We start from the raw sequence: 24,968 nt of genomic DNA on the forward strand, positions 1-24,968 counted from the left end.
GAGACCAATAAAGCATATGATATAGATGTACATGTGCTTCTTATGTCGTGCAAGTGGATGAATTTAGTGATTTAATATTTGCTGCTATATGGGTAAGTTGTGTTAATGCTGTACTTCACCTAGGAAATCTTACCAACTCATCTATTCCTGAGAGGTGACAGCAAGAGTGACTGTCACAACTGGAAGATTGACTAACGGTATGGGTGCTTGTAAACTATAAAGATATGTACTTTTCAAGAAAGTACCAAAGAAGGAAAAAGGGGGCGATCAATGCACCGTTGACCAGACAGCGTGACCGGGAACTCGACCCTATAAATAAGAGGGAGTATGATCCGGGGGGGGGGGAGATATACAACATTTTCTTGATTCAGGCCTGTGACGGTTACGTTGCTGGAGGACCAGAGAAGTGGAGCCACGCTGCAGATCTGGGAGGGGTTATGCCGAGGAGGAAGGAGCTTTGCCGTGGAGGAAGGAGGAGCCGTCCCGATCGTTTGTCTCCCAAATCATTCTTCTATATTCCTTCTTGTTCGAGTTCACACCCGTACTGGGGGAATTAACTTGATTTTCTTGGATTCTATTTGGAGATAGTTCATTGATGCAATATTGGTGTATCAATCCGGTATCAGAGCTTCTGGTTCTGATCGAGAAAGGAGTCAACAGTGCTTCAGCTGAATCTTCGACATGGCAGATCATGAGGATAGAGAGAAATCAAAAGGTGAAGATATACCGGTATCAGCGGAAATTTTAGCTGGCATTCTCCAACAACTGAAAGCTATGAACTCTAAACTTGAAGAAAATCCATCTTCTTCAACCTGATCTATCCCAAAGGATACGACAAGGTATGGCCGAGTTCAGACACTTCAAGATTCTTCCTTAGATTAAAAAAAGTTATTTTGCAAGGGAGATCTACCTTACTTCAATGGTTCAAATGCACAGATGTGGTTAAACTGTGTAGAGAGATTCTTCAATATTAACAGATTAACCAATGAAGAAAAGCTGCAATTGTTCTCATTGCATATGGAAGGGTCAGCGCAAGGATGGTTTATATACACTGAAGAGAACTTCGGATTTGATCATTGGATGGGGTTCTACCAGCACTTTGAAAGGAGATACGACTTCTCTGCAATATCCTTGTGTACTCAACCTATGAATCTCAAGCAGACATGCACTATATCTGAATGTAGATCAGAATTTGAAGATCTGGCTGCCTTCTTATCGCACATACTGTCTGATGTTCAAGAGACAACATATCTGCAGGGGTTGAAACCTGAGGTCAGGGTAGAGCTAAACAAATATAGACCCTATGACATTCAGGAGATTATGACTATTCAATTGAAACCGAGAGCAATCTTAGCTATCTTGGACGAACAGGATCGTCAAACTCTAGTTGATACAAATCCTCCTAGAGTCGTCTACAACAACAACCAGGGATCATACTCTACAAATAGAGGAGAAGGTCAATTTCAAAATCAACAAGCCCGGGAAGCTCAAATTCCAGTCAGAACTGAAATACCACAGAGAGGTACCAAGAAGAAGATTACTCGGTTATCCACAGAGGAGTTCCTACAAAGAAAAGAAAGGGGCCTATGCTACAACTGTAATGAAAGGTACACTCCAGGGCATACATGCCAAAAGAAGCTAAGCATCTACATGCTCCAAGAAGACACAGAGGAAGAAGATCAACCTATTACGAAAGAAGATCTAATGCACCTGGACTGAGGGCTCCTTATAGGGGGAGAGTTCATGTCAATACAAGGGTCTAAGACAGATACAGGTCCTAAACATGGCTCGTTCAAACTATGGGGAAATCTTCTTAACCACAGAGCAAGGATACTCATTGATGGTGGGGCCACCAACAATTTTATTAGACCAAGGGTAATCCAAAAGCTAGATATACAAATTCATTCTTTCCACAAGTTCATCATTGCTTTGGGGGACGGGTTTCGCAGACAAACTGAAGGAATTTGTCTTAATTTTCCTATAACATTCCAAGGTTTGACTTTCACCCAAAATTTCATTCCCTTTTCGTTGGACAGCTGTGATATGATTCTAGGAATTCCTTGGCTGAAGACCTTGGGGTGGTTTCACTGCAACTATCATCATCTGATGCTCAAATTTTATTGGGAAGGACAGATCCATACTATCATATCTGTTACAGAATTGAATTCTCTGAGATACTCTCAATTTGAGATCAATCAAGCTCACCTAGAGTGGGAAGAGTCGATTTATCATATTAATGAAGCCAAAGGCCAGGCGATACCGAGGCTCATGAGGTACTTGCTCTCTCACTTGATCATTGCTGGCATAGGTTACAAAGTCCAAACCTGTCAACAAAAGACCCTATAGATGCTCGCATATTCACAAGAATATCCTGGAAGAATTGGTCCAATAATTATTGGGATTAAACGTTTTTCAGCATACCAATAGTTGCTTCACAAGCCCAGCCCTACTAGTCAGAAAGAAGGATTGGGGATTCGTCTTTGCATTGATTATAGAGCACTAAATCAGACGACAGTGCTGAACAGATTTCCTATACCCATGATGGATGAACTTTTAAAGGAGCTACATGGGATGACTGTTTTCTCCAAAATTGATTTGAAATCTGGATATTACCAGGTACGCATGCACCCCAGAGATATCCATAAAACTGCATTTAAAACACATCTTGGACATTTTGAATTCAAATTGATGCCATTTGGGTTATTACATGCTCTTGCAACATTTCAAGCCCTCATGAATTCAATTTTCTGTCAACAACTCTGAAAATTCATATTGGTGTTTTTTTATGACATACTGATATATAGCAGAGATCGACAACAACATGAGCAACTATCGTATTTGAATTACTATCAAAAAACCATCTTCACATCAATCCCAAGAAATGCAAATTTTAGTGCAATTTTATTGATTTCCTTGGACACATTATATCTGCTGAAGGAGTTTCGACTGATCCATCCAAAATCGATGCCATCAGACAATGGAAGACCCTAACCACAGTGAAAGAATCGAGAGGGTTCCTGGGGTGGACTGGGTATTATAGAAGATATGTATCCAATTATGCTGCCATTACTCAGCCACTAACAGCCCTCTTGAAAAAGAACTCTTTTACCTGGACTGATAAGGCTGACTTATCATTTGAAGAATTAAAGCAGGCATTGTCAAGGGCTCCAGTCCTGAGATTACCTAACTTCTCCCTATCCTTAAGCATTGAAACAGATGCATCGGATGTGGCTGTCGGGGCAGTATTGATACAAGAGAATCATCCAATAGCCTACTTCAGCAAGGCCTTTCACTGTCCGAAACACTACCTAATATTCAATAAATTCGCCCATCTACACTGATCAATTAAGCATACGCTTCTGGTCAGATCAGAAGGAGGTACCGATCCAATATCATCGTTGGGTTTCAAAACTCCTGGGGTATAATTTTGACATACAATATAATGCTGGAAAGAAGAATGTGGCAGCTGATGCATTATCAAGATCACAAACGAATATCCTAGAAGAGTGCAATTCTATTTCAGTTACACATTGGCTGGACAAAATTAAGCTCATTCAAGAGGTACGAGATGACCCTAAACTAGGAGTTTAGGGTCAATACTCTTTAAATTGAGAACACCTCAATTACTCTATCCATCAGGGATTATTACTCTTTAAAGGGTGTCTTGTTCTACCATCGAATTCGTACTTAATTCCAAAAGTTCTACAAGAATTTCATGATTCAATGATATGTGGACATGGAGGGTTCCATCAAACGTTTAAAACAAAATATAAACAGGTCACTTGGCCATGTATGAGAAAAAGAATCAAGGCATATGTCAACAACTTCCCTATCTGTCAGCAGCAGAAATCGTCAAATCTTGCACCAGTTGGGCTACTTCAACCTCTATCTATAACCAACTGGATTTGGGAAGATATCACAATGGATTTAATTGAAGAATTGCCTAAATCAAAAGGGTTTGATTCTATAATGGTGGTAGTGGATCGTCTGAGTAAATATAGCCACTACGTTGTTGTCAAACATCCGTTCTCAGCAAACATGATAACGAACATCTTTGTTAAAGAAGTAGTTAGACTCGTTATTCCGAACTCAATCATTTGGGACAGAGGTAGCCAATTTACAAGCCATTTCTGGAAGGAACTACACCGCCTTCAAGGCACATGTCTTAAATTCAGCTCGTTCTGTAACCCAAAAACTGATTGGCAATCAGAAGTCACAAACCACGGTTTGGAATGTTATTTAAGATGTTTCACTTCCGAAAATCTAAAAAGATGGAAAAATTGGCTTCAATGGGCAGAATATAATGATAACACTTCATACCACACTTCTATGAAGACTACATCTTTTAAAGCTGTGTACGGCAGAGATCCTCCATCTCTGGTTCGCTATGGTTCTACACCATCCCCTTTTGATTCTATGGACAAACTCCTAACCAAAAGTGATATCATCCTTAATAATTTGAAGCGACATCTACCAAAAGCCCAATCTCGAATGAAGACTCAAGCAGACAAGCACAGGAGAGATGAAGAATATAAGGAGGGGACTGGGTTTTCCTGAAATTGAGACCCTACCTGTTGAAATCCTTAGCCAGAAAGTCGTGTGAAAAATTAAGTCCTAAATTCTTTGGACCTTATAAAATACTCCAAAAAGTTGGACCTATCTCCTATCACATGGAATTACCACCTCAAGCCACCTTACACCCCGTTTTCCATGCTTCTCTCCTTAAAAAAACGATGGCCAATCACCACGAAGCTATCCAACCACTTCCATTGTGTCTAACTCATGAGTATGAATGGCAGGTATCACCAGAAGACATTCTTAAATTCCAAAGAACACTTTATGGATCAGAAGTACTGGTCAAATGGTCTCATCTTCCTACCACCGAAGCAACATGGGAGCAAGTACATCGCTTTAGCAAGACATTCCCAGACTTTCAGCTTGAGGACAAGCTGAATCTCCAAGGGGAAGGTATTGATATGTACTTTTCAAGAAAGTGCCAAAGAAGGAAAAGGGGGGTGATCAATGCACCGTTGACCAGACAACATGACCGGGAACTCGACCCTATAAATAAGAGGGAGTGTGATCCGGGGGGGGGGAGATATACAACATTTTCTTGATTCAGGCCTGCAACGGTTACATTGCTGGAGGACCAGAGAAGCGGAGCCATGCCGCGGATCTGGGAGGGGGTACGCCGAGGAGAAAGGAGCTTTGCCGTGGAGGAAGGAGGAGCCGTCCCGATCATTTGTCTCCCAAATCATTCTTCTATATTCCTTCTTGTTCGAGTTCACGCCCGTACTGGGGGAATTAACTTGATTTTCTTGGATTCTATTTGGAGATAGTTCATTGATACAATATTGATGTATCAGAAGATGGAAATATTAGGATTGTTTTTGGGTTTGATATTGATTATGAATGACTGATTAGGAGCTTGATCACACGGAATAATGCATCATATATCATGTTCATGCATGAATTCAACAATGAATTGCACTTTACCTTTACACAATTCGATGAATTAATTCTGATTGATTTAATGGAATTGGACGTACTGTCTAATAAGCACATAGCCTCAACATCATCCATTACTTTGGTGAATGTTATAAAGAGACAAACGCAGCGCAGCTTCTTAGCTTGTACATTTTGGCCATTCTACTTACGGATTTTTCTCAGAAAAGCATCTGAGCATGGTCAATTATATTGACCTATTTTGTATAATTTCAAAAAATGGTCGCTGATCTATAAACTTAAGCTGTTAGTTAATCAATCAGATCTAAATTGAAAATTTACAATGCTAGAATATCATTAAAATCACGTAGGTTTGAACATGTGAGATATTCTGGCCAAATCTACTTGAAATGTAAATAGATCACGCTAACTGGATTTGAGATGTGAATTATTCAAGAAGACTTCAATGTGAAGATATTCTCTATATTTGACATAATACCGCGACATACAAAATAGATCAATACTAAGAACTATGACTGCGATGGAAGTTGGTGACAAAAAAATAAAATAATTATCATAATCATTACAATGTATCATAATGTTAGAGCATATTTTCTCATCTTCAAATTTACACATCATTTTAGTATTGTATCTCTATCCTCAGTAGGTTGAGGATATAAGGACATTGCATGAGTTTATGAAGTCCAGGGTTTGGGCACTCTCTTAGAATGAGTTAATAACAGAAGTGGCTCTAAGAATGCAACTTATGTGGATAAACACTTTAACAAAATTCTAAGTTTTATGCCTACTCATTCACTACCTCACAACTAGAACAATGAAACCCAGCATTTTTTTCAAGTTCCAGATCTTGTGTCATCCCTTGAAGTGACACTCAATCGCCAGAGTGATACGAAAATTATTGGGGGCAATAAGCTTCATGTATTGTATAGGTCATAAAGGTAACACATGTATTGGATAATCATCCTCTGGCGTCTTTAAACTGTACATTTCCTAACCTTCTTTCTCTCTTAAATAATTCAAAATGAGAGAATTTTTTGTTTGAAAAAAGGCAACAAAGTCTACAACTTCATATCGATGGTATTTTTCTGAATATGCAACCCATGTGCATAAGCCACTGTACCTAGAGACATTATGTAGAAGAAAAGACACAAATTCTACACCATGTGCCATTCTTCATAGTGGAAGGTGATTTTTGGTTCATGCTTTTGTCGAGGTTATTTTTATTGCACTTGCTTTTAGGTAAATCATTGCGACGCTTATTTTGAGTACACTATATACCTAAGGGAATACTTCAACACCTAGAATTCAAAATTACTAGTATGTACTTGTGTTAAACATGTGCTTATGTTTCCTTGCTTGTTCTCTTTATTTACTTTGTAACTTAACTCATTTGATGATTAAGATTCATGCATGGGTTTATGCCTTAAAACCTTGCTCAAAATCTCTTTTCCTCAACAGGAAGTTCCTATTCCCACTTTTTTTGTACTGTAAGAAATAAAATAAGATGGTATTCCATGGTGAATGGAATCCATTTCTCATGAAGATGAATTTACTTTGTAACATTCAGATGAGAAAAATAAAAAAATGCTTAGATTAGTCACCTGAACAACAGGCATAGTAGCCAGCTCAGCTACTACTGCCCAATTAAGATGCCAAGGACTTATCCCTTATCCTAGACCAATTAAGGTAGTCAATTCATATGATATTGGCTAAAAACTTAGCAAGGCACGACTTTAGGAGCTTAGTAAAGAAAGACTGTAAGCTTTTCCAAAATAAATTCTTCTTCCCTCTCTTGTTATTATCCACGAGGAATGCAAAAAACGATGTAGCATATCCTATAGAATCGTGTCACCTCTCATGCATGCACAATTCATGACATTCCTTGAAGCACTTTTAAACTTTATGCGGTCTCTATTTTATTTCATTTCGTTTATATTGTACTAGATATTAGTTCAGTAGTGGAGTTATGATTGCATGTATTCTTATTTGGTACTTAAACTATATTTTTTATCCATTATCGCATCAAATTAATGTAAACAATCCATGTTATTATGTATTTTAAGCATATATTCATTCATGGATAGACATATTTTCATATTTTCATATTTTCATCTAATTTGAAATATGAAAGAAAACTATGTATGAAAATAAAGTCAACAGTATTTCATATTTTTATAGTCTATAGGGCTAGGATGTATCTGGATCTAGGTGTTTTAGTAATCAAGCCAGTCCTGCGCCAGTTGTGAACAACACAAAATTGTATAAATGAAGATAACAATGTTTGGAAAGTATTGTAGACCTGAACGAGCCTAAATACACTAATTTATATGCAAATCCCTGATGCAAGATTATTAGAATACATGATGGGATGAAAAGATGAAGCTTAAGGTTAGATACATCAAGCCACAATCACATGCTTGATTTAAATCTTCAAATATGGAGAATATAATGATGGTGAAACCCCTTTCTCTAGTGGAGAGTAAAATCACAATATTAAAACCGTCCCAATAAACAAAGCTCCAAATTCAAAATCTCAAACAATTGTTACATGAAATCATGAATATATTTCACCAAGTGATTCCACTAAATCTAACTAAGGTGAAGAAAAAAGAGGAAAAATTGGATGACGTAATGTGAATCACCAAAGAGTGAAGAGTGGACCTTTGATGCTAGCATAACTTGATAGGATGTTGCAGAGTTGGGGTGGTGAGAGACTAAGAGAAGTAGAATGTGTTCTTTGATGGTTTTGACCTGGATCCAACTAGTTTAGAAATAGTGGCAATAGCAAACTATTGATGGATATTATGTGGCCGTCACACCACCATGTTTATTTAAGTTATTGAATAAAATATTATGTTCATTATTTTTCTAGTGTGATGTTTATAATAAAGTCCATCAATACATTCAATGACATTGTGAATTATAATGAGATTGTGATATAATGATCACTAGTCTTTAAACATGCATTCTAGATATTCCTATTTGATGGATAGTCGAGATGGACATCAAATTATCTGAATATAATAATACTAACGGATCCTACTTATACGACAAGTATAGCTAATCTTGTGGATTTTAGTGTGAAGACACTAAGGACAGATTAGTGGGTGCTCTTTGGAGAAGTAGTTGACTGAATAGGTCCATATGAATCCCTGAATGATATTATACTTAAACGTGAATTAGGTTGATTTATGCTACAGTTATATAAGTAATCCATTGACTTTAGACACCAAGGACATCTCGTAGATGGATGACTAGATTTTGGCTACGACTTACGAGCTTCAAATCATGGGATTCAAACAAGTTATAGCTCGAGTGTATTAAGAAGCTCACAAAGGTGATTGAGCGTTCAAGACGGGATCATCTGCACTTGGTACAAGAGGAGATTATCTAAGACAATGTAGAAAATTTCTGGACATGGTAGTGAGGATATTGGAGAAGGCATTCTCTAATGAGCCCTTTTATGCATTGGTACTAATCGAATGATGGATCAATGTTTGACGATTGATAACATCAAATTAGATCAATAAAATTATGCTTTTATACTTATTTTTTACCACATATTTTTAGATTTGTACTGGAATTATTCACAACTTAAGGATAAATAAGAAAATTATGATTTATTTTCTTAAGCTCTATTTTTATATATTTATTGATTTTTGAAACTAACCCCACTTGACTCTTTAGAGTCTAGTGGATTTCTCACATCTTCTTGGAGTTTTATTTGATAAAGATGACTTAGGTAAAATAGTGGTGAATTTGAGATACAAATGTGAAGAAAGTATACATCTAATAAGTTATAAGAGGAGGCCCAATACACGAGAAGCCCATTCTAGAAGGCCATTCAAACCTCCTTAAAGACCAGGTCAACTAAAGGCAAGTATTGTTGAACTAACCCACAATTTGAATTTGAAAGGTCCATTTTTAAATCTGAGGATGAGGACAGTGGACAAAATTCTTTGCATCTCATCTTAGATTTCTGCTCCCAACTTTCTGTTGGAGGCCTAGTGCAACAGATTTATTTGATCCATTCTTTTTCTACAAGAGTATGGGAGAGAGAGTACAAGGGTGATCAAGATTCTTGGCGAAAGAGTGCCACTTGGCCCTTGGGGGAAGTGGCAATAGGGTTTCAATGATCTCCTGAATGTTTGATTTGAATTTTCCCACTATGTTTTACAACACATTATAGGTAAACATTCCAAAGGATAGTCCAGAGTTTAAGCTTTACAACACGTTAAACAACAGTGATAAATTCCTCATATAGCAAAAGTTACATTGTTTTTCGTCCACTACCTGCTAAGTGGAGCACTACCGCCAACAAATTGCGGCCAAAGGTTTTCTTCAACGTTAAATCTTATTTATTATCCTAAAAATAAATTTTATTATTAAAACTTATCTTACATAAATAAATATATATTTCATTTATTTAAAATAGCTTTGAGTAGTTTTCTTTTATTTCTTTGATTTCCCTATCTAGGAAAATACTTTGAAATCTAAAAATATATAAATCACCTAATATAATTATTTTAAAATATATTTGAAGTACAATTTACTCTCTCATTGCCCTATTCAAAGTACGGAAAATATTATAAATATTGTTGCATAAAACAGAGCCTTTAAGTAACTTATTTAACACAAATTCTAGTTTATCGACGATCAACCAAACCCTAAGTTTTTCGAGAGTCTCGCACAGATGATGATGGTAAAGGTTCCATGAGATAGTTCAAAAATTACTCGGTATCTTTTAGAGCACGAGGTGTAGCTTGGCACCCCACGGACTCGAAACTTAACCTATCGATTGGGTTAAATTGATCCTTAGTTAATTAATCTATATGTTGATATAGTGAATTAATAAGATTGGGCAATAATTATTTTTGGGCCGTTAAAGTTATTAATTAGAATGATAAATGGGCCTCGAGAGTCACACAAATAAGATCATAGGGGCATTGATGAATATAGTTTACGTTATGGGGTTTTTGAGATAAACTTAAATAAAATATAAATATGGAAGGGGCACTGATTTCAAGCACCCAGCCCAGCCAGAATTGAGAGCCCTCCTTTCTCCGCTCTGATCTATTCTCCACTTAACCAAGAAGAGGGTCTTCATGGTGTGAAGATCTTCAAGATTTTCAAGGAGAGTTGAAGAAGAAGAGGTGGAGATCTAAGCGTGATGTGATCGCGTGGATACTCGTAGAGACCGCACACATCAATGGCTTCCAAATGATCTCAGAGTGGGAAACTCAAGTGTAGAACAGGTTCCCCATAAGTTACATGGTATGTATTGTTTCATAGATCGATTGCAAATTGATTTATATGCTTCCACATCATGGAATCATGTTTTCATGGTCCAACTAGGGCACATAACCCAACAACTATGGCCTAACCTGTGTAGGTGGAGAGTAGGTGGTGAAGGACTGACATCAATAGGCAGTGAGAAGGTTGCAATCATGGTAGTGGTGAGAGAGATGAAGGAATGCTGATGTGAAGAGGTAACCCATGATCAGAAACGACAAGAAGTAGTAGGAAAACTATGGGTAGCGATGGCCAGAAAACACACTATTGAATGGCATGCATGGTTGTAATAAGATTCCCACAATGAATGTGACACATATTAAATTCTCCCCTAAGAGGTAATGACAAAAGAGACGGAACTGCTAGGTAAATTCTGAGAAGAGAAAACTCATTTAGAAATCCACGAATGATGCATTACAAGATTGTCCTCTTTATAACATAAAATAAAACCCAGATATTAAATGAAGTAAAACCCAAATATTAAATGAAGTAAAACCCAAATGCAGGAGATAGAAAATAACATAAAACAAATTCAGAAATAAAAACCAAATATTAAATGAAGTTTGGATCTTAAACTGGGGGTTGAAAATGACAATATGACTACATGAATTGACATGGATGTCCATAATGTCGTTTGAGGTCGTGGCATTTCTTCAAATGGTGGGGCGAAAAAATTTGCCCAACTGCCCCACTCATACTTGCCTACTATAAAGGGAATTACAATAAAAAAACCATTTGGAGTATCATGGAGTGGCCCTCATACAACTCTATCAAATGATTCTCATTCCCTAGGTCCAACACAAGTGGTTGAAGAAGCACCATTATCTAGAATCTTCATGGAGATATGTGGAGTTGCCAACGCTCTATATAACCAGTGCTTCATGTTAACTTGCTTTTTATGCCCATGCAATTCACCATTGGTGGGGTCCTTAAGGGAAAGGAGTGCACCAATACGTTTATGGCTAGCATGCCAAGACACTCAAGGTGATGACTATTGCATGCTTATGTAAGAAAGTCATGCAACGAAAGAAAAATAATGAAATATTTTAAACTAACTAAATGATTTGTGATGGTCTGGTTTGGTCCAATTAGTTGTATTCATGAAAGCTTCCCTCAACACCTCTCAATGTCTTGTCAGATGTCTACATAAAACATATCAAGTAATACGTCCCTCATATAAGAGCATATCATCTTGAATCACAGTTTATACTATACTATTAAATTTAGAAAAGACATAGAGTATTCTCCTCGGGTAGTAGCTTATGATGCCTCCCCACCCGCATGTACTAGGTTCACATTAACTGCACCATCTACATTAAGCTTGAGGAAGCCAGTCAACAGTGGATGCTACTTCACAATCTGAATATGAGGCATGATAAAATTGGGTTGTCTGATATTGCATGTTCATAGAACCTCACATGTGTGAGATGATCTTCATGTGGTTGGATGCATCAAATGGTCGGTTTGCCTTAGCCTTTTCTTCACTTCTCCCATGATCTTCAATGACATGTGTAAGAATTTAATGACGTCATATGTTGTCAGAAAATTCCCAAAAAATACAAAAAAATAAAGAAAATTCAGAAATTCATTCTAAATTAGTTTTATTCATTTTAAATGATCTAATGCAAATAGACATGTAAATATGATCATATTAACATACTAAATATGCCTGTTATCAATGCCAAGCTTTTCCAAATATCAATCTAGAACGAGACTGTTGGGTTCGGTGCCTTGGTTCGTCCATGGAAAACACGTTCCATGGATGTGGACGCGTGTCGATCAATTCAAAATCGATCTTTAAAATGAAATATTGAATGTAGCTTTTGGGAAACTCATTCCACCTTTCACTTTGCCGCTCTGAGATCGTGCTGAAGCCGTTCACACGTCCAACCTCTAGAAGTATCCACGCAATCGCTTGGCGCTTGAATATCCGCATTTTCTTCTTTGATTCTTCTTGAAAATCTAGAAGATCTCCTGACCATGAAGACACTCTACCTTAGATGAGTGAAGAAGAGAATGGAGAAAGGGAGGGGCTCTCAAGTCAGACTTGCATGGGTGCTTAAAATAAGACACCTTTCCCTCTTTATATTTCACTTAAGGTTTTTCTCAAAAACCCTACAAAGTAAAATATATTCACCATTGCCCCTATGATCTTATGCGTATGACCCTCTACGCCCATGTATTATTCTAGTTAATAACTTTAGTGGCCTAATAACTACTATTTGCCAACATTATTAATTAAATATATCAACATATAGATTAATTAATTAAAGATTGATTTAACCCGATCGATAGGTTCAGTTTCCAGCCCATAGGGTGCCAAGCTACACCTTGTGTTCTAGAAGATAGCGAGTAGTGTTCAAACTCTCTAATCAAACCTTTACCATCATTGGTTATCGTATGTGTAAAAATCTTCATCCGTGCAGGACTCCCAAATGACTTAAGGTATGGTTGATCGTCAAACCCTTATCCATCATTCAATTAGTACTGACAAGTGACAAGGATCATTAGAGAACACCTTCTCCAATGTTTTCACTACCAAGTCCAGGGATTTAGGTGCATCATCTTCCATGAGTCAATCTCCTCTTATACCGAGGGCAGATGATCCTATCTTGACCACTCAATCACCTCTGTGGGTTTCTTCTTACATTTGAGTTATGACTTGTTTGAATCCTGTGATTAGATACTCGTAAGACATAGTCAAAATGTAGTCATCCATCCATGAGATGTCCTTCATGTCTCACGTCAATGGATTGCTTATACAACCGTGACATGAATCAACATGACTGACGTTAGGTATAATACCATTCAAGGATTCATATGGATCAATTCAGTGAACCCTTTCTGGAAAGAGTACCTACTATCTGTCCTTAGTGTTGCCACACTAATGGTCATAGGATCGATCAATACTTATTGAATAAGTAGGATTAGATGGTTCTTATTGAATACTTACTCGGTATTATTGGTTTGTTGAACTAATCATAATAAAAGTAAATCTCTTCAATAGTTGCACACACAAAAAATGGATAATTATACACAAATACACAAATGTCTATTTTTCACAAAACCCTTCAGCCGCTACACCATGTGCGTGATGGAAATATATGTGGCCAGAAAGCCAATCACACATTCCATATCTCGTTCCATGTTATTAACAGAAGACATTGATTATAGAGCTCGCGTTATGCTTATAATTAAGTCCATGAATACATGATCAGACATAGTACATTATGATGAGATCCTAATACGAAGACCACTAATTTTTAAGCATGTGTTCTAAATATTCTTATTTGACAGATACTCAAGAATGATATTCAAGTATCTAGATAAAATAGCCCTATATAGTCTCACTCATATGATCAGTATGGCTGGTCCTATAGCTATGAGTTTAAAGACACTAAGGATAGATAGTGGGTGCTCTTTACAAGAAATAGTTCACTGAATTGTTCAGTACGAATCCTTGAATGGTATTATATTGAAATATCAATCAAGTTGATTCACATTACACTTGTGTAATTGGTCTTTAGACCTGAGACACCAAAGATGTCTTGTGGACGTACAATTGTACTTTGACTATGGCCTACGTGTCCTTAATCATGGGATTCTAAATAATCATAGTTTGGGTGCATCAAGAAGTTCACGAAGATGATTGAGTGGTTAAGATGAGATCGTCCACCCTCTGTATAAGAGGTGATAACTCAAGGAAGACAACGCGATTAAGTCTTTGGCAAAGGAAGTGAAATATCGGGAGAGGAATTCACTGATGATTTTTGAATGCATTAGTACTAACTTGGAATACTGATTAAGGTTTGACAGTTGAACATACCCTAAGTCATCAACTGGATGAGGGACTTCTTATACATGATAACCAATGATGAACATGTTTCATGAGTGAGTCGATACACACTCCTTTATATGTTCTAGAGCACAAGATTGTAGCTTGGCACCCCACGTGTTGGAGACTCAACCTATTGATTTGGTTTAATCGATCTGACATTAATTAATCTATATGATTATATAGTTAATGAATTTGAAAGGCCAATATAGGTTATTGGGCCATTGGATTCGTTCAGTGGACTGATACATGGGCCTTGAGGGTCACACACAAATGGTCTTTGGACGTTGGAAGATATACTTAATTTTTGGGGGTTTTTATGAAAAATACCAATTTAATATAAATAGGGAAGGCCCTAAAAAAAGTTCACCCAAGCCAGAATTTTTCAAGGGCCTTTCCCTTCTTCTCCCTTCCCCCCACACCTCCTCTCCACTCTCAATGTGATCAGGATGATGTAACGATGATGACCGAGCGTGAATGGGGCTCATCAATGAGGAGGAGATGTGACATGCCACAGACCGTGTGGATACTTCTAGAGGCTTCACACATGAGCAGCTTCACATGACTCATTTGAGGATCAAAGGAATCACAGATGTGATCTGTGTCGAGGTAATTCATTTCATGATTTTAATGATGCTGATTAATTCTGTTACGAGTCTTCCATTGCATGAAATCCTCGTGTTCATCCATCTCAAGGCGTGTGGAACCCAACAGTGTGGTTGTGCTTTCTACAACCAAGCCATTGGATCCCAGTAAGACATGGTCATAAATTTAATTTCCACAAGATAAATCAAGCCAAATAATCTATGACTCCAACTCTACTCACCATTAAAGATTGTGCGACATGCTCAGTGTTAAAGTTATCATGTTATTAACTATGGTATTTAAAAATTTGAGTTTAATGTAAACATCACTTTATTCAAATTTTGGTTATTTTTAAGTTATCATGTGTTACTTATATGTCCAGGAGTTTGATTAATGATAAATACTTTCAACTCCAATGAGTGAAATAATTTAAAGACATCAAATGTGTGCAGAAGTTTTAATGTCATTTTTTTTATTCATAATAGGTATTTAGAAGTACAATGGGTACAGAAATTGATCTCATAAATGAGATGATGATGAATGAGCTGAAACATTCCATATGATTTTTAGACTTATTTATTTGGCTAATTGGCTGAATTAGAAACCATATGGATTTGGGATTCAAACGAGCAGTAAGAGGGGAGTGACGATCTTCTTGATCCCTCTATAATTCTCTCTAAATTTCACTCGAAAGAGGATCATGAAATTCAAATGAAGGAGCTTCAACAAATGAGAAAAGAGAAACACTTTATTATTTTCCTATCTTTTTCTGTCAGAAGAAAAAAACCTTATTCTGTAAAATATAAGGATACAATTTTAAAAAGTATCATTAAGGGCTCATATATTAGCATCAGCACTTTAGAAACCTATATATAAATTTTCACCATCATGAATATCTATTTCTCCCACTTTTCCACCATTCACAAAAAATTCTATATCTTCCCATTTTCTATTACTTTATATCTTATAACCTAAATTTTTATTTAACTAAACATCATTTACACACATTAAATATATGAGGCCAATGTAAATAATACATTGAGCTTCCATTCTGCTGTGTGTGCAGCCGCGTATGTTGTTGCATACACCATCTCACATGTAGCCAATAACCATTATTGACAATGCTATTTTGCCTAAAAATTTCACAAATCTTAGAGTAAAAAATATAAAAATCTTACCTAGAATGGATTTCTTCTTTTGCATAAAAATACACCAAGAAAATATATAAAAGTTTCCTATGATTTTTCATTAAAATTCCCTAAGAAAATTTGTATCTCAGTTCACAGTCTCCTTGATATCTTAAACTTTTAAAAAACCTCAATTGTTTTTATTGTTGCCGGCATGTGTACTGTGATTTTTTTCATCTTATACTTGATGTAAATTGATAAAGGATTTTTTACGAATATTATTGAAAAAGTCAATACTGACAGCATATTTATTGTCATTTGAATAAACTATGTTTGGACTTATCTGATGTTTGGTATTGTTTTGGAATAAACTTTGTAAGTTGGAGCAATAAGAGGCAATTCAGTTGCTCGTTCAAACGGCAAACTGAATACGTGTTAGTGGCCACGTCACTTGACGAAGCAAAAATGGGGTGTTAAACTCTATTGTTGTATTGTTTCAATTCAATCAAAGAAAATTTTTATGTATAATCTTACTCTGATATGTATAGGGTAGATTAAGGTCGTCTCCACAAGGACTGGCCTTTAGGAATGATTCAATGAGTGAGTTGTTGGTTATTAATATATAATAATAGATGTAAAAATAAGATATGATAATAATAATACCAAAGAGAGTAAGTATAAGAAGGGTATCTATTAGAAAGTAGAGGGTATGTTAGTTTAACAAGAGTTCTAGAGAAAGGAAAATATCCTATATTATACCTACTTAGTCATAGATACTAAGTATAATAAAGAAGTAAGATATTAGAGAATATAGCTAAGGATGATATTATGATAGTTAGTGAAAAGAAGGATAAGTATTTAACAATAGTAAGTAATTTAATAATAAAACAAAAGAAAAAAGAGGAGTTAGATAGATGGGTATACATATAGATAGAACCTCTTCTTCAAGAACTTAACATGCCTTGCAGACATACTGAAGAGGCTACTTCCCAAACAAAGCTTCATTTGCCTAAGGTCCAAGCTCAACCCCGAAATGAGATTTACCTTGTGGGGGAATGTTAACAAAACTGAAAACAAAATATGGCCAAAGAAAATTACAGAAGCAAAGAAAACAGTACTTGTACTTTAGAATGACGTAGCTGTCAACCAGCCCAACGGCCATTTTCTCACACCTACAACTATTTACCCCTTACTGAAACTTCACAAACAATTTTCTCATTTTATTGCTCTCATGCTTCAGGATCCTCTTCTTTTACTGATCAATCATCTAAGTCAGGCTTAATCTTGGATTATATTTTTGTCTCATGAGAAGTTTCATCACGTTTAGTGCACCAACGAGGCTATTCAGCACTCATATATGATTGTAGGTCTTCATTTCCTCTTATTGGTTTTGCCTTTTCCACTTCCACGAATTACCATTGAGTAAGGTAAATAGATAAATCTTTATCAACTGTAAGATAGCTTTTCTGTACCCCGAGTTCATCGAACGCGATTATTCTTTTGATTATTTCATTAGTTATCACAATAATTAATAAATTCAACATTGACAAAAGAAATGCAGATCTATGCAGTTGAAAATTCTTACATGTTTTACTTTGATTTTAACTTTGACATGAAAATATATTACGGATTTGACCAGTCCGGAGGCAAACTGATAAATTTGAAGTCAGACCGGACCAGAACGGTTATTCCCTACAGTTACGTCCCAATTCCATTCCTTTTGTTCGCTGCCATGATCTTCTCATTTTTGGAGCATTCACCTTCTAATCAATTCTCTCGAACACCTTCCTTGGAGAATGACCGCCTCGTACTTAAGATTTTTTTTCATTTTCCATCTTCCATGGATTCTCCTGGATTCTTCGTGGACACTTTCGCTGGCCAATGAAGGTAAGAAATGCTACCCAAACAGGAAAATTTCCAAGTCTTTGATTCTCTTTCTCTAATCTGAGCGTTTGATGAACGCTTCTAGACGATCTTCCACTGCCTGGATTCTGGGTCACTTGGTTAGACAACAACAGCGCGTTTCAAGCAGGCGATGTCGCCACCCTCATGATCAACGGATCGGAATACGCACATAAGAGCAAGTCTCCTGCGAATTTCTCCCTATCTGTAAAAGGAATAAAAGGGAATAGCTCGTACGTTTCTAACATACTTTCTTTCACTGACGTGGATCCCTCTTACTGGAGGGTTACCTTCGTCCCCATCTTTGCTGGGAATTTCTCCGCGGTTATAATTGAAGAACAGTCTGGAGTCGTGGCATCTCCTCTGCCATATTCCGTCACACCTGGTACGAGTACCCGGTTATTCCTTTCTTCTATTTTTAAGAAAGAAGATTACAATGCTAGTTCTTCGTATGTGAAGGGATAATCTATCCTCCTGCTTGCTTTGCTTCATGGATGAGTCCTGAAAATGAACTCACTGCCGGGGAGAAGGCCAGAGTTCTGATACTTGCAAAAGATGCATTTGGGAACAACGTATTTAATGTAACCGAGGAAAAGGGATCGTCCCTGTTTAAGATATCTTCATTTCTCAACGATGGCTCAGCATCAGTCCTCCAGAATATCACATTCCGAGGTTGGGACGCGTTGGGGCATCTTGAGATTGAGTTCGTCCCGGTTACGGCTGGTTCTTCGTTACTTCAAATCTTGAGTGGAAACCAGCACTTGAGTGTCTCTCCTTTACCCTTCGAAGTGAAGCCAGGTAAGTGTATTTTGTTCTATGACAATCCTTGAGTTCGCTCTTGTCATTTTAACTATTTTTATGTTGTTTAATCAGGTCCTATAGATATTAAAATGTGCCAGGGAAAATGGAAGTACGAGACGAATGCCATTAAAATATTTTCGATGCTTGAGTTCTTAATTTATCAGCAAGACCGGTTTGGAAATCTTGTAGCGGACTCTTACAAATTTGATGCTGGAATAGTCCAAAAAGAAACAAATTTGTCCGTCCCTGTCGCAGATATGTCCTTCCAAGGAGCTGGAGAAGGAATTCAACTGCTTTCATTCATCGTCGGAGAACCAGGAAACTTCATGCTCAGGGTTTTCGACGTTGAAAAGAATTGGAGTATTTCGAACACTTCTTACGAGTATTCCGTCTTTGTTGGTTGGTGATACGTAATGACAAAGTTGAATTAAAATTTTGGTTATATGTTAGCAGTTTACTTGAAAAATAAAAATTACATGACTGCTGCTTCATCCAGGTTACTGCGACGGTGAAAACAGCATTGTAAACGGATCTGGCTTGTTCAGTTCGGTGGTCGGCCGAATGTCATATTTTTCTATTTATTTGGAAGATACGTTTCGTATTCCTTCACCGGTTGAAGCCAAAATCCTTACAGCGAATATTATAAGAAAAAATGATACCACGATCATAAGACCTAGGATTTTGCCGCAAAAGGACACCCACGGAGCTCTGTCATCGCCTGTTGATCCAGGTTGCTCTGAATGGGGTTTGATTTTATTATTTTTATACCATTTTTTTCGTGTTTGTCATGGCCATGCTAAACCTGTAATATTTGTACGAGAGCCTCGGTAGGATCCGCAGTCCAAAGCAGCAGTTTCAGCGTTATTTATGTACCCGAGAAGTCCGGAAGCTACGACGTACGGATTTTCTGTGGTAATATTCCACTAAACGCAGGTCGCCCATTTGCAATGCTCGCAGTTCCAGGTAGCCAACGAAATGATTATTAAATATCAAAAAGTTCTATGATAATTTTATGTTTTTCAGAACGAGCTTTCAATTTGGTTCATGTTCAGGTACGGTTGACCGTTCAAAGTCTAGAGTCGTCAATTTTGCTGCAAGAACCAGGGCGCTGGTGCAGAATGAAGTGAGCGTACTGCTTCTTGATTCATTGGCCAATCCGTCGGTCTCTCAAGAAGGAAAACTGGGTTTTAGTCTGGTTAATGGTTCGAGTATCGAGAGATTCCCGTTTGGGGATGCAGGAAACGGATCCTATGTGGCTCACTACGTCGCAAGAGATATCGGGGTCTACAATATATGCGTCTTATATGAGAATTCTCCTCTGCAACCATGCCCTTTGGAGGTCAGTGTGTTCAATGGTGAGTTCATAATCTTAGTTTGTCGTTTCGAGTTGGAGGATCTTCATCTTTAAATCTTCCGCCCTTATTCGACTTCGATGAACTCATATTTTTTCAGATGATTATTTTCCGGATGCTAAGAACGATACTTTATCTGTCTGGGAGGACGAATCTGTCACCTTTGATGCCGCGGCGAACGACTACTTTTCAGGGAGTCAAGTGTTAATCAAATGTTCGTCAATGGTAAAGGATGGAGCTTTTTCCCTTGTCTAGGAAAGTCATCATGATACTTACTTGAAATGATGGTTTTGCAGCCATTACATGGATCCCTTATACAGCAAGGGTTGCTCTTCAGATACACACCTTACAAAGGATTCTTTGGCGTCGACTCTTTCTCTTACTCTTTAACAGACGCAGCTGGCAACATGGCCTCCGGCTTTGTTTCCATATCCGTTCTCTGCAAGCCTCCCCAGTTCACCTCTCTGCCCTCTTCGCTCCAAGTAACGGAAGATGTGATAGGGCCAGAATTCGGGTATATTTTCATTTCTTTCAGTTGACATCATATCCTCATTTTGATATGACTTTGTTAAATTTGGCAGTGGATTTCCTGGATTTTCCATCAAGTACTCCGATAAAACGGACAACATCTCTGTCACAATTCAAGCAAAGTCCGGCCACGTCTTCCTCTCACCCATGCCGTACTGGGCCGCGATGTGGAGTCAACTTACAGTTGGGAGTCAAAGTGGAAGAGGCCTATCTCTGATGGGCAACGTTGACGCCATTAACGCAGCTCTAGAGTCGATTCAATATCTTGGGTATGCTCACTGGAGTAGTAATCTTTCCCTCAGCTTGCATAAACTTCGATATCTCGTCTCTCATCACCGGTGCAGGGACGAAGACTTCTACGGGAACGACGATATCAGCTTGTCGGCTTCGAGCAGGAACGGTGTGCGAGATGCGCACGTCGCTATCAATGTCGATCCAGTAAATGATCAACCGTTCATCCGTGTCCCAAACTTTGTCACTTTGGAAGGAAATTCAGCAGAGGGGGGGATCCCCATTTTCAGCGGTCGACCCAGGTCTCAAGCTGACCACTTCATCGGCGACCCAGATGTTCAGAGTTTCCCAGGTTGGTACTACCCTTGTTTGAAAATTTGGCGTAATAGTATCTATTGAAAACCAATTCTCTAACATCGAATTTTCATCGATGGATGACCCATTTCTGCATTTGAAAGATAATAAAAAAAGTTGACATTAGGTCTCTTTACTCTATAAGGTTTCAAACCTAATGTCCCTCTTGGAGTATAATTTTATTTCCTCGATTCCAAACATAGCACATGATAGGATTCTTGAAGAACCCGACTAACTTAAAACGGATGAGCCTGTTGTCCAGAGAACAGGTCCCGTTTCCTGTTCGTTTTCTCCGTAGAAGTGAGCGAGGGGTTGCTCATCTGTAACTTGCCCGCTCATGTGATCGGTGCGATCGAGCTGAAAATCAAAGACAGCCATCAGTGGCAGCACCTTCAGACGTTTGTTACCATTTCCAACCACTTCACCATCAAAGCAAAAGGCTTCCGATTCCGCGCGAGCATTGAAGACTGCAACAATGCACTGGATAAGCTACTTTATACGGTGTGCTTTTCGTAAACACTTTGAAGAAAGAGAAGATGAAAGAAAATATATTACAAAAAAAACTCCTTGCAGGGTTCAGCACCTGGGTCTGTGTTGACCATAGTTATCAACGACATGGGCAACTATGGTAGATGCGCGGAGTGCGAGGAGGGAAAATCAACACCATTGCAGGCCGAGGCCACCGTCAATCTGATAAGAAGAAGACCGGTCAGCGCAATCTATCCCCATTGTAATCACACTAACTCTTAGCATGTTTTTTATGTTCACTATAAGATTCTCTGATTCCGCCTAATCTTGTGTGTCAGTTCTTGGTGTCGCAGTGGTCGTTGGGTTCATCTTACTGTTGTTGCTCGGCGGCGCACTTATTTTCTACATCTATAAATGCACAAATCTTCTGTATAAGGAAGGAACACTGACCAAAGAAACTGAGGGCAGATCGGGAGACATTCCACCTGCACAGGTAGAATGTAGAAGAACAGTAATACTACTCATTCAATTGTCGATCTGCTGACCCCAAGCTGATGAAATATGCAGAGTGGTGAACCGGGTTTAGAGAACCGGACAGAATCGATGCAGAGGATGTATCGCAGTTCTAACTTGCGTCGAAGGTAATCCATGTGAGATGTTCTCTTTGACAGAAAAGATTGTTGACGTCGTGATATCTAATCAAGTTAATTTTCAAGGCTGCACGAGCACGATGATGCGTCGGTCGGGCGTCCTCCCCTCATCCTGTAATATCCAACCTTCGCAATTTCACCGCATTCTTTGGGTCTATCTTAACGTCAGTCTAAACATTAAACACACCACTCGTGTTTATTAGGGTATGTTTAAACGGACATGTTGTCATGATAATTAACATCATACATAAGCCGCAACGAGCATTTCGATTGAGACGTCGAAAACCCATTTATTATATCTACCACACTTGTGTAATCTGATTATGATATATTCTTGCAGTAGCCGTCCGTGCTGGTTTAATCTAGTTTTAAAAATAAAAATAAAAACGGGAGGTTATTAGAAGCAGTTATTTCTGAAGTGAAGCATCTGTTCCGGCAATTTTAAACGTCACCTTTTCAACTAAGAATTTCTTGGAAAAGTCTCATTGTAAAGGTGCTTTGAAAAGTTGTATCGCTGCACAATAAATGTGCATATTTGATGCCTTAATAAAACAAAATAATAAACAAGCAGAGAGCATTTATCCAGCATCCCATAATAAAACAAAATAATATGAAAAGGAGATGGAGAAAGATCACCACGAAGTCTACGTTATAATTGACTATACGTTGCTCATTACCATTATGCTTATGATGGCATGAAAGAATCTCTAAAGAGTTAGCAGCTGTCTAGTGAAAGAAATGTGGCAGAATGTTCTCTGGTTTGTATCTCGAAAGGAGATGTATCTCTGGTTTGTTGTTTAATCAAGAATGTTCTCTTTGATTCACACGGTATCACACATATGTTTTTCTTTTCCTAACTGCAATCCCGTACCCCAGCCCTTCTCTCCTGTCCTTCCCTCCACCTATGTTAGGTAGGTGACCTACCTACCCTATATCATATGTGCTGCCATGCTATCCTTCTCCCCTTTCACCTTAATACTTTGCCATTCACCGTCACACCACTCTTAGAAATTGTACACATTGTCATGTTTTCTGTATATCCTTGTACTCTCTTGTGCCATATGCGCCACCCTCGTTGCTTTGTTGGTGGCGACAACGTCAACGCCGCTTCATTGGACGCGCCGCCACCATCATCCAAGACGCCCCGCATCCTGACTCGTCGCCAACATCAACTGAAGAACCACCTTGATAACGATGAAGTCAACGCACCGGCATCAGATGCGTTAGCATCAGACGCGTCTCCACTTACACACGACACGTCCCACATCATGACATGTCGTCAATGCCAGATCCAGAACTGCCCTTTGACGTGACATGATAACACGTCGTTTACTTTATTTTATTTCTCGTATTTTCTCTTTCCTCCAAGGCCTATGTAGGCCAAATTATAAGAAACACTTAGTGAATTTTCTTTTGAATTGAAGTCTTCTTCTCCAAAAGAAAGTTTCCCCTAGTGGTCCCCTCCCGAGCTACTGCTGCTGTCGCCTCTTGTAGTCACCACCACCACTGTCGAGGAAGGACCACTCCTGCCGCCCACCCATCGACTGACCACGATGCTTGTCCTGCGCCCCGGTCACCCGCGCTCTTTCCCCCCGGCCGCCTGCGCCCGCCACGCACTCGGCCGCCCACGCCCGCCGCGGCCCACGCCCGCCGCTCGCTCGGTCGCTCGTGCCCCTCAGCCGCCCATGCAAGCCGTGCCCCGGCCGCTCGTGCGTGCTGTGCCCGGGCCGCCTGTGCCCGCCGAGACCCTGGCCGCCCGTACACGCCCGTCCTGCCCCAGACGCCCTCGCAGCCACTTGTCACCGCGCATACCGTTTAGGTTTTGTGGTGCTGCCCCGAACCCTGCAAGGGGGTGACTCCCCCCTTAACCCCCCGCCAACTGACCGCGCAGTTGGATCTGTGACACCCTGTCGAAGCGCACGTCAATCGTCCTGCCAACGATTGACGTCTGCGGGGTACTTCTACACTCTTTGGTGTCTGTGGTCTTCTTCTAGTGTTCTTTGAGTGTTCATCCACCACCGTCGGATTTGATTGGATTTTGAATCTTCTAGCAAACGCCATTTGGATTTATTGAACATGTTGCTTTGTTTTCACCGCGGTGGTTGTAAGACAGTACTCCCGCCCTCGACAAGGAAAGGGGCTGCACCATCATTATTTTCACCGGATTTAAATCTTCGAATTCGATTGTGTGATTTGTGGTCTATTTTATCCCATCCTCCCCTAGTCATCCTAGTATCCGGTTCCCATTGTCACCCTATCCCCGTCTCCTCTAGCCACCCTACATCACCCCGTCATCCCCTAGTCATCCTGCATCACTTGTGCCCATGTAATGCATTTCCACCACACCTAGAAATTGGAGACTAGACCTGATTGTTCA

General features: G+C 38.8%; 1 protein-coding gene across 1 annotated transcript; it reads left to right on the top strand.

Annotated features, from left to right (window-relative positions):
* The first annotated feature begins 18,101 nt into the window (after positions 1–18,101).
* On the top strand, positions 18,102–22,255 carry GEX2 (gamete expressed 2). Its single transcript, XM_078589419.1, has 13 exons — positions 18,102–18,192; positions 18,275–18,592; positions 18,667–19,005; positions 19,081–19,407; positions 19,505–19,738; positions 19,840–19,971; positions 20,061–20,363; positions 20,461–20,574; positions 20,649–20,874; positions 20,942–21,157; positions 21,233–21,471; positions 21,736–21,974; positions 22,047–22,255. Exons 1-13 carry the CDS (start codon positions 18,102–18,104, stop codon positions 22,221–22,223), a joined length of 2,955 nt encoding a protein of 984 aa, XP_078445545.1. The 3' UTR covers positions 22,224–22,255.
* Positions 22,256–24,968: the final 2,713 nt, after the last annotated feature.

The sequence above is a fragment of the Wolffia australiana genome, chromosome 1, assembly GCF_029677425.1.
Source record: "Wolffia australiana isolate 7733 chromosome 1, ASM2967742v1".
Classification (NCBI taxonomy): Eukaryota; Viridiplantae; Streptophyta; class Magnoliopsida; order Alismatales; family Araceae; genus Wolffia; species Wolffia australiana.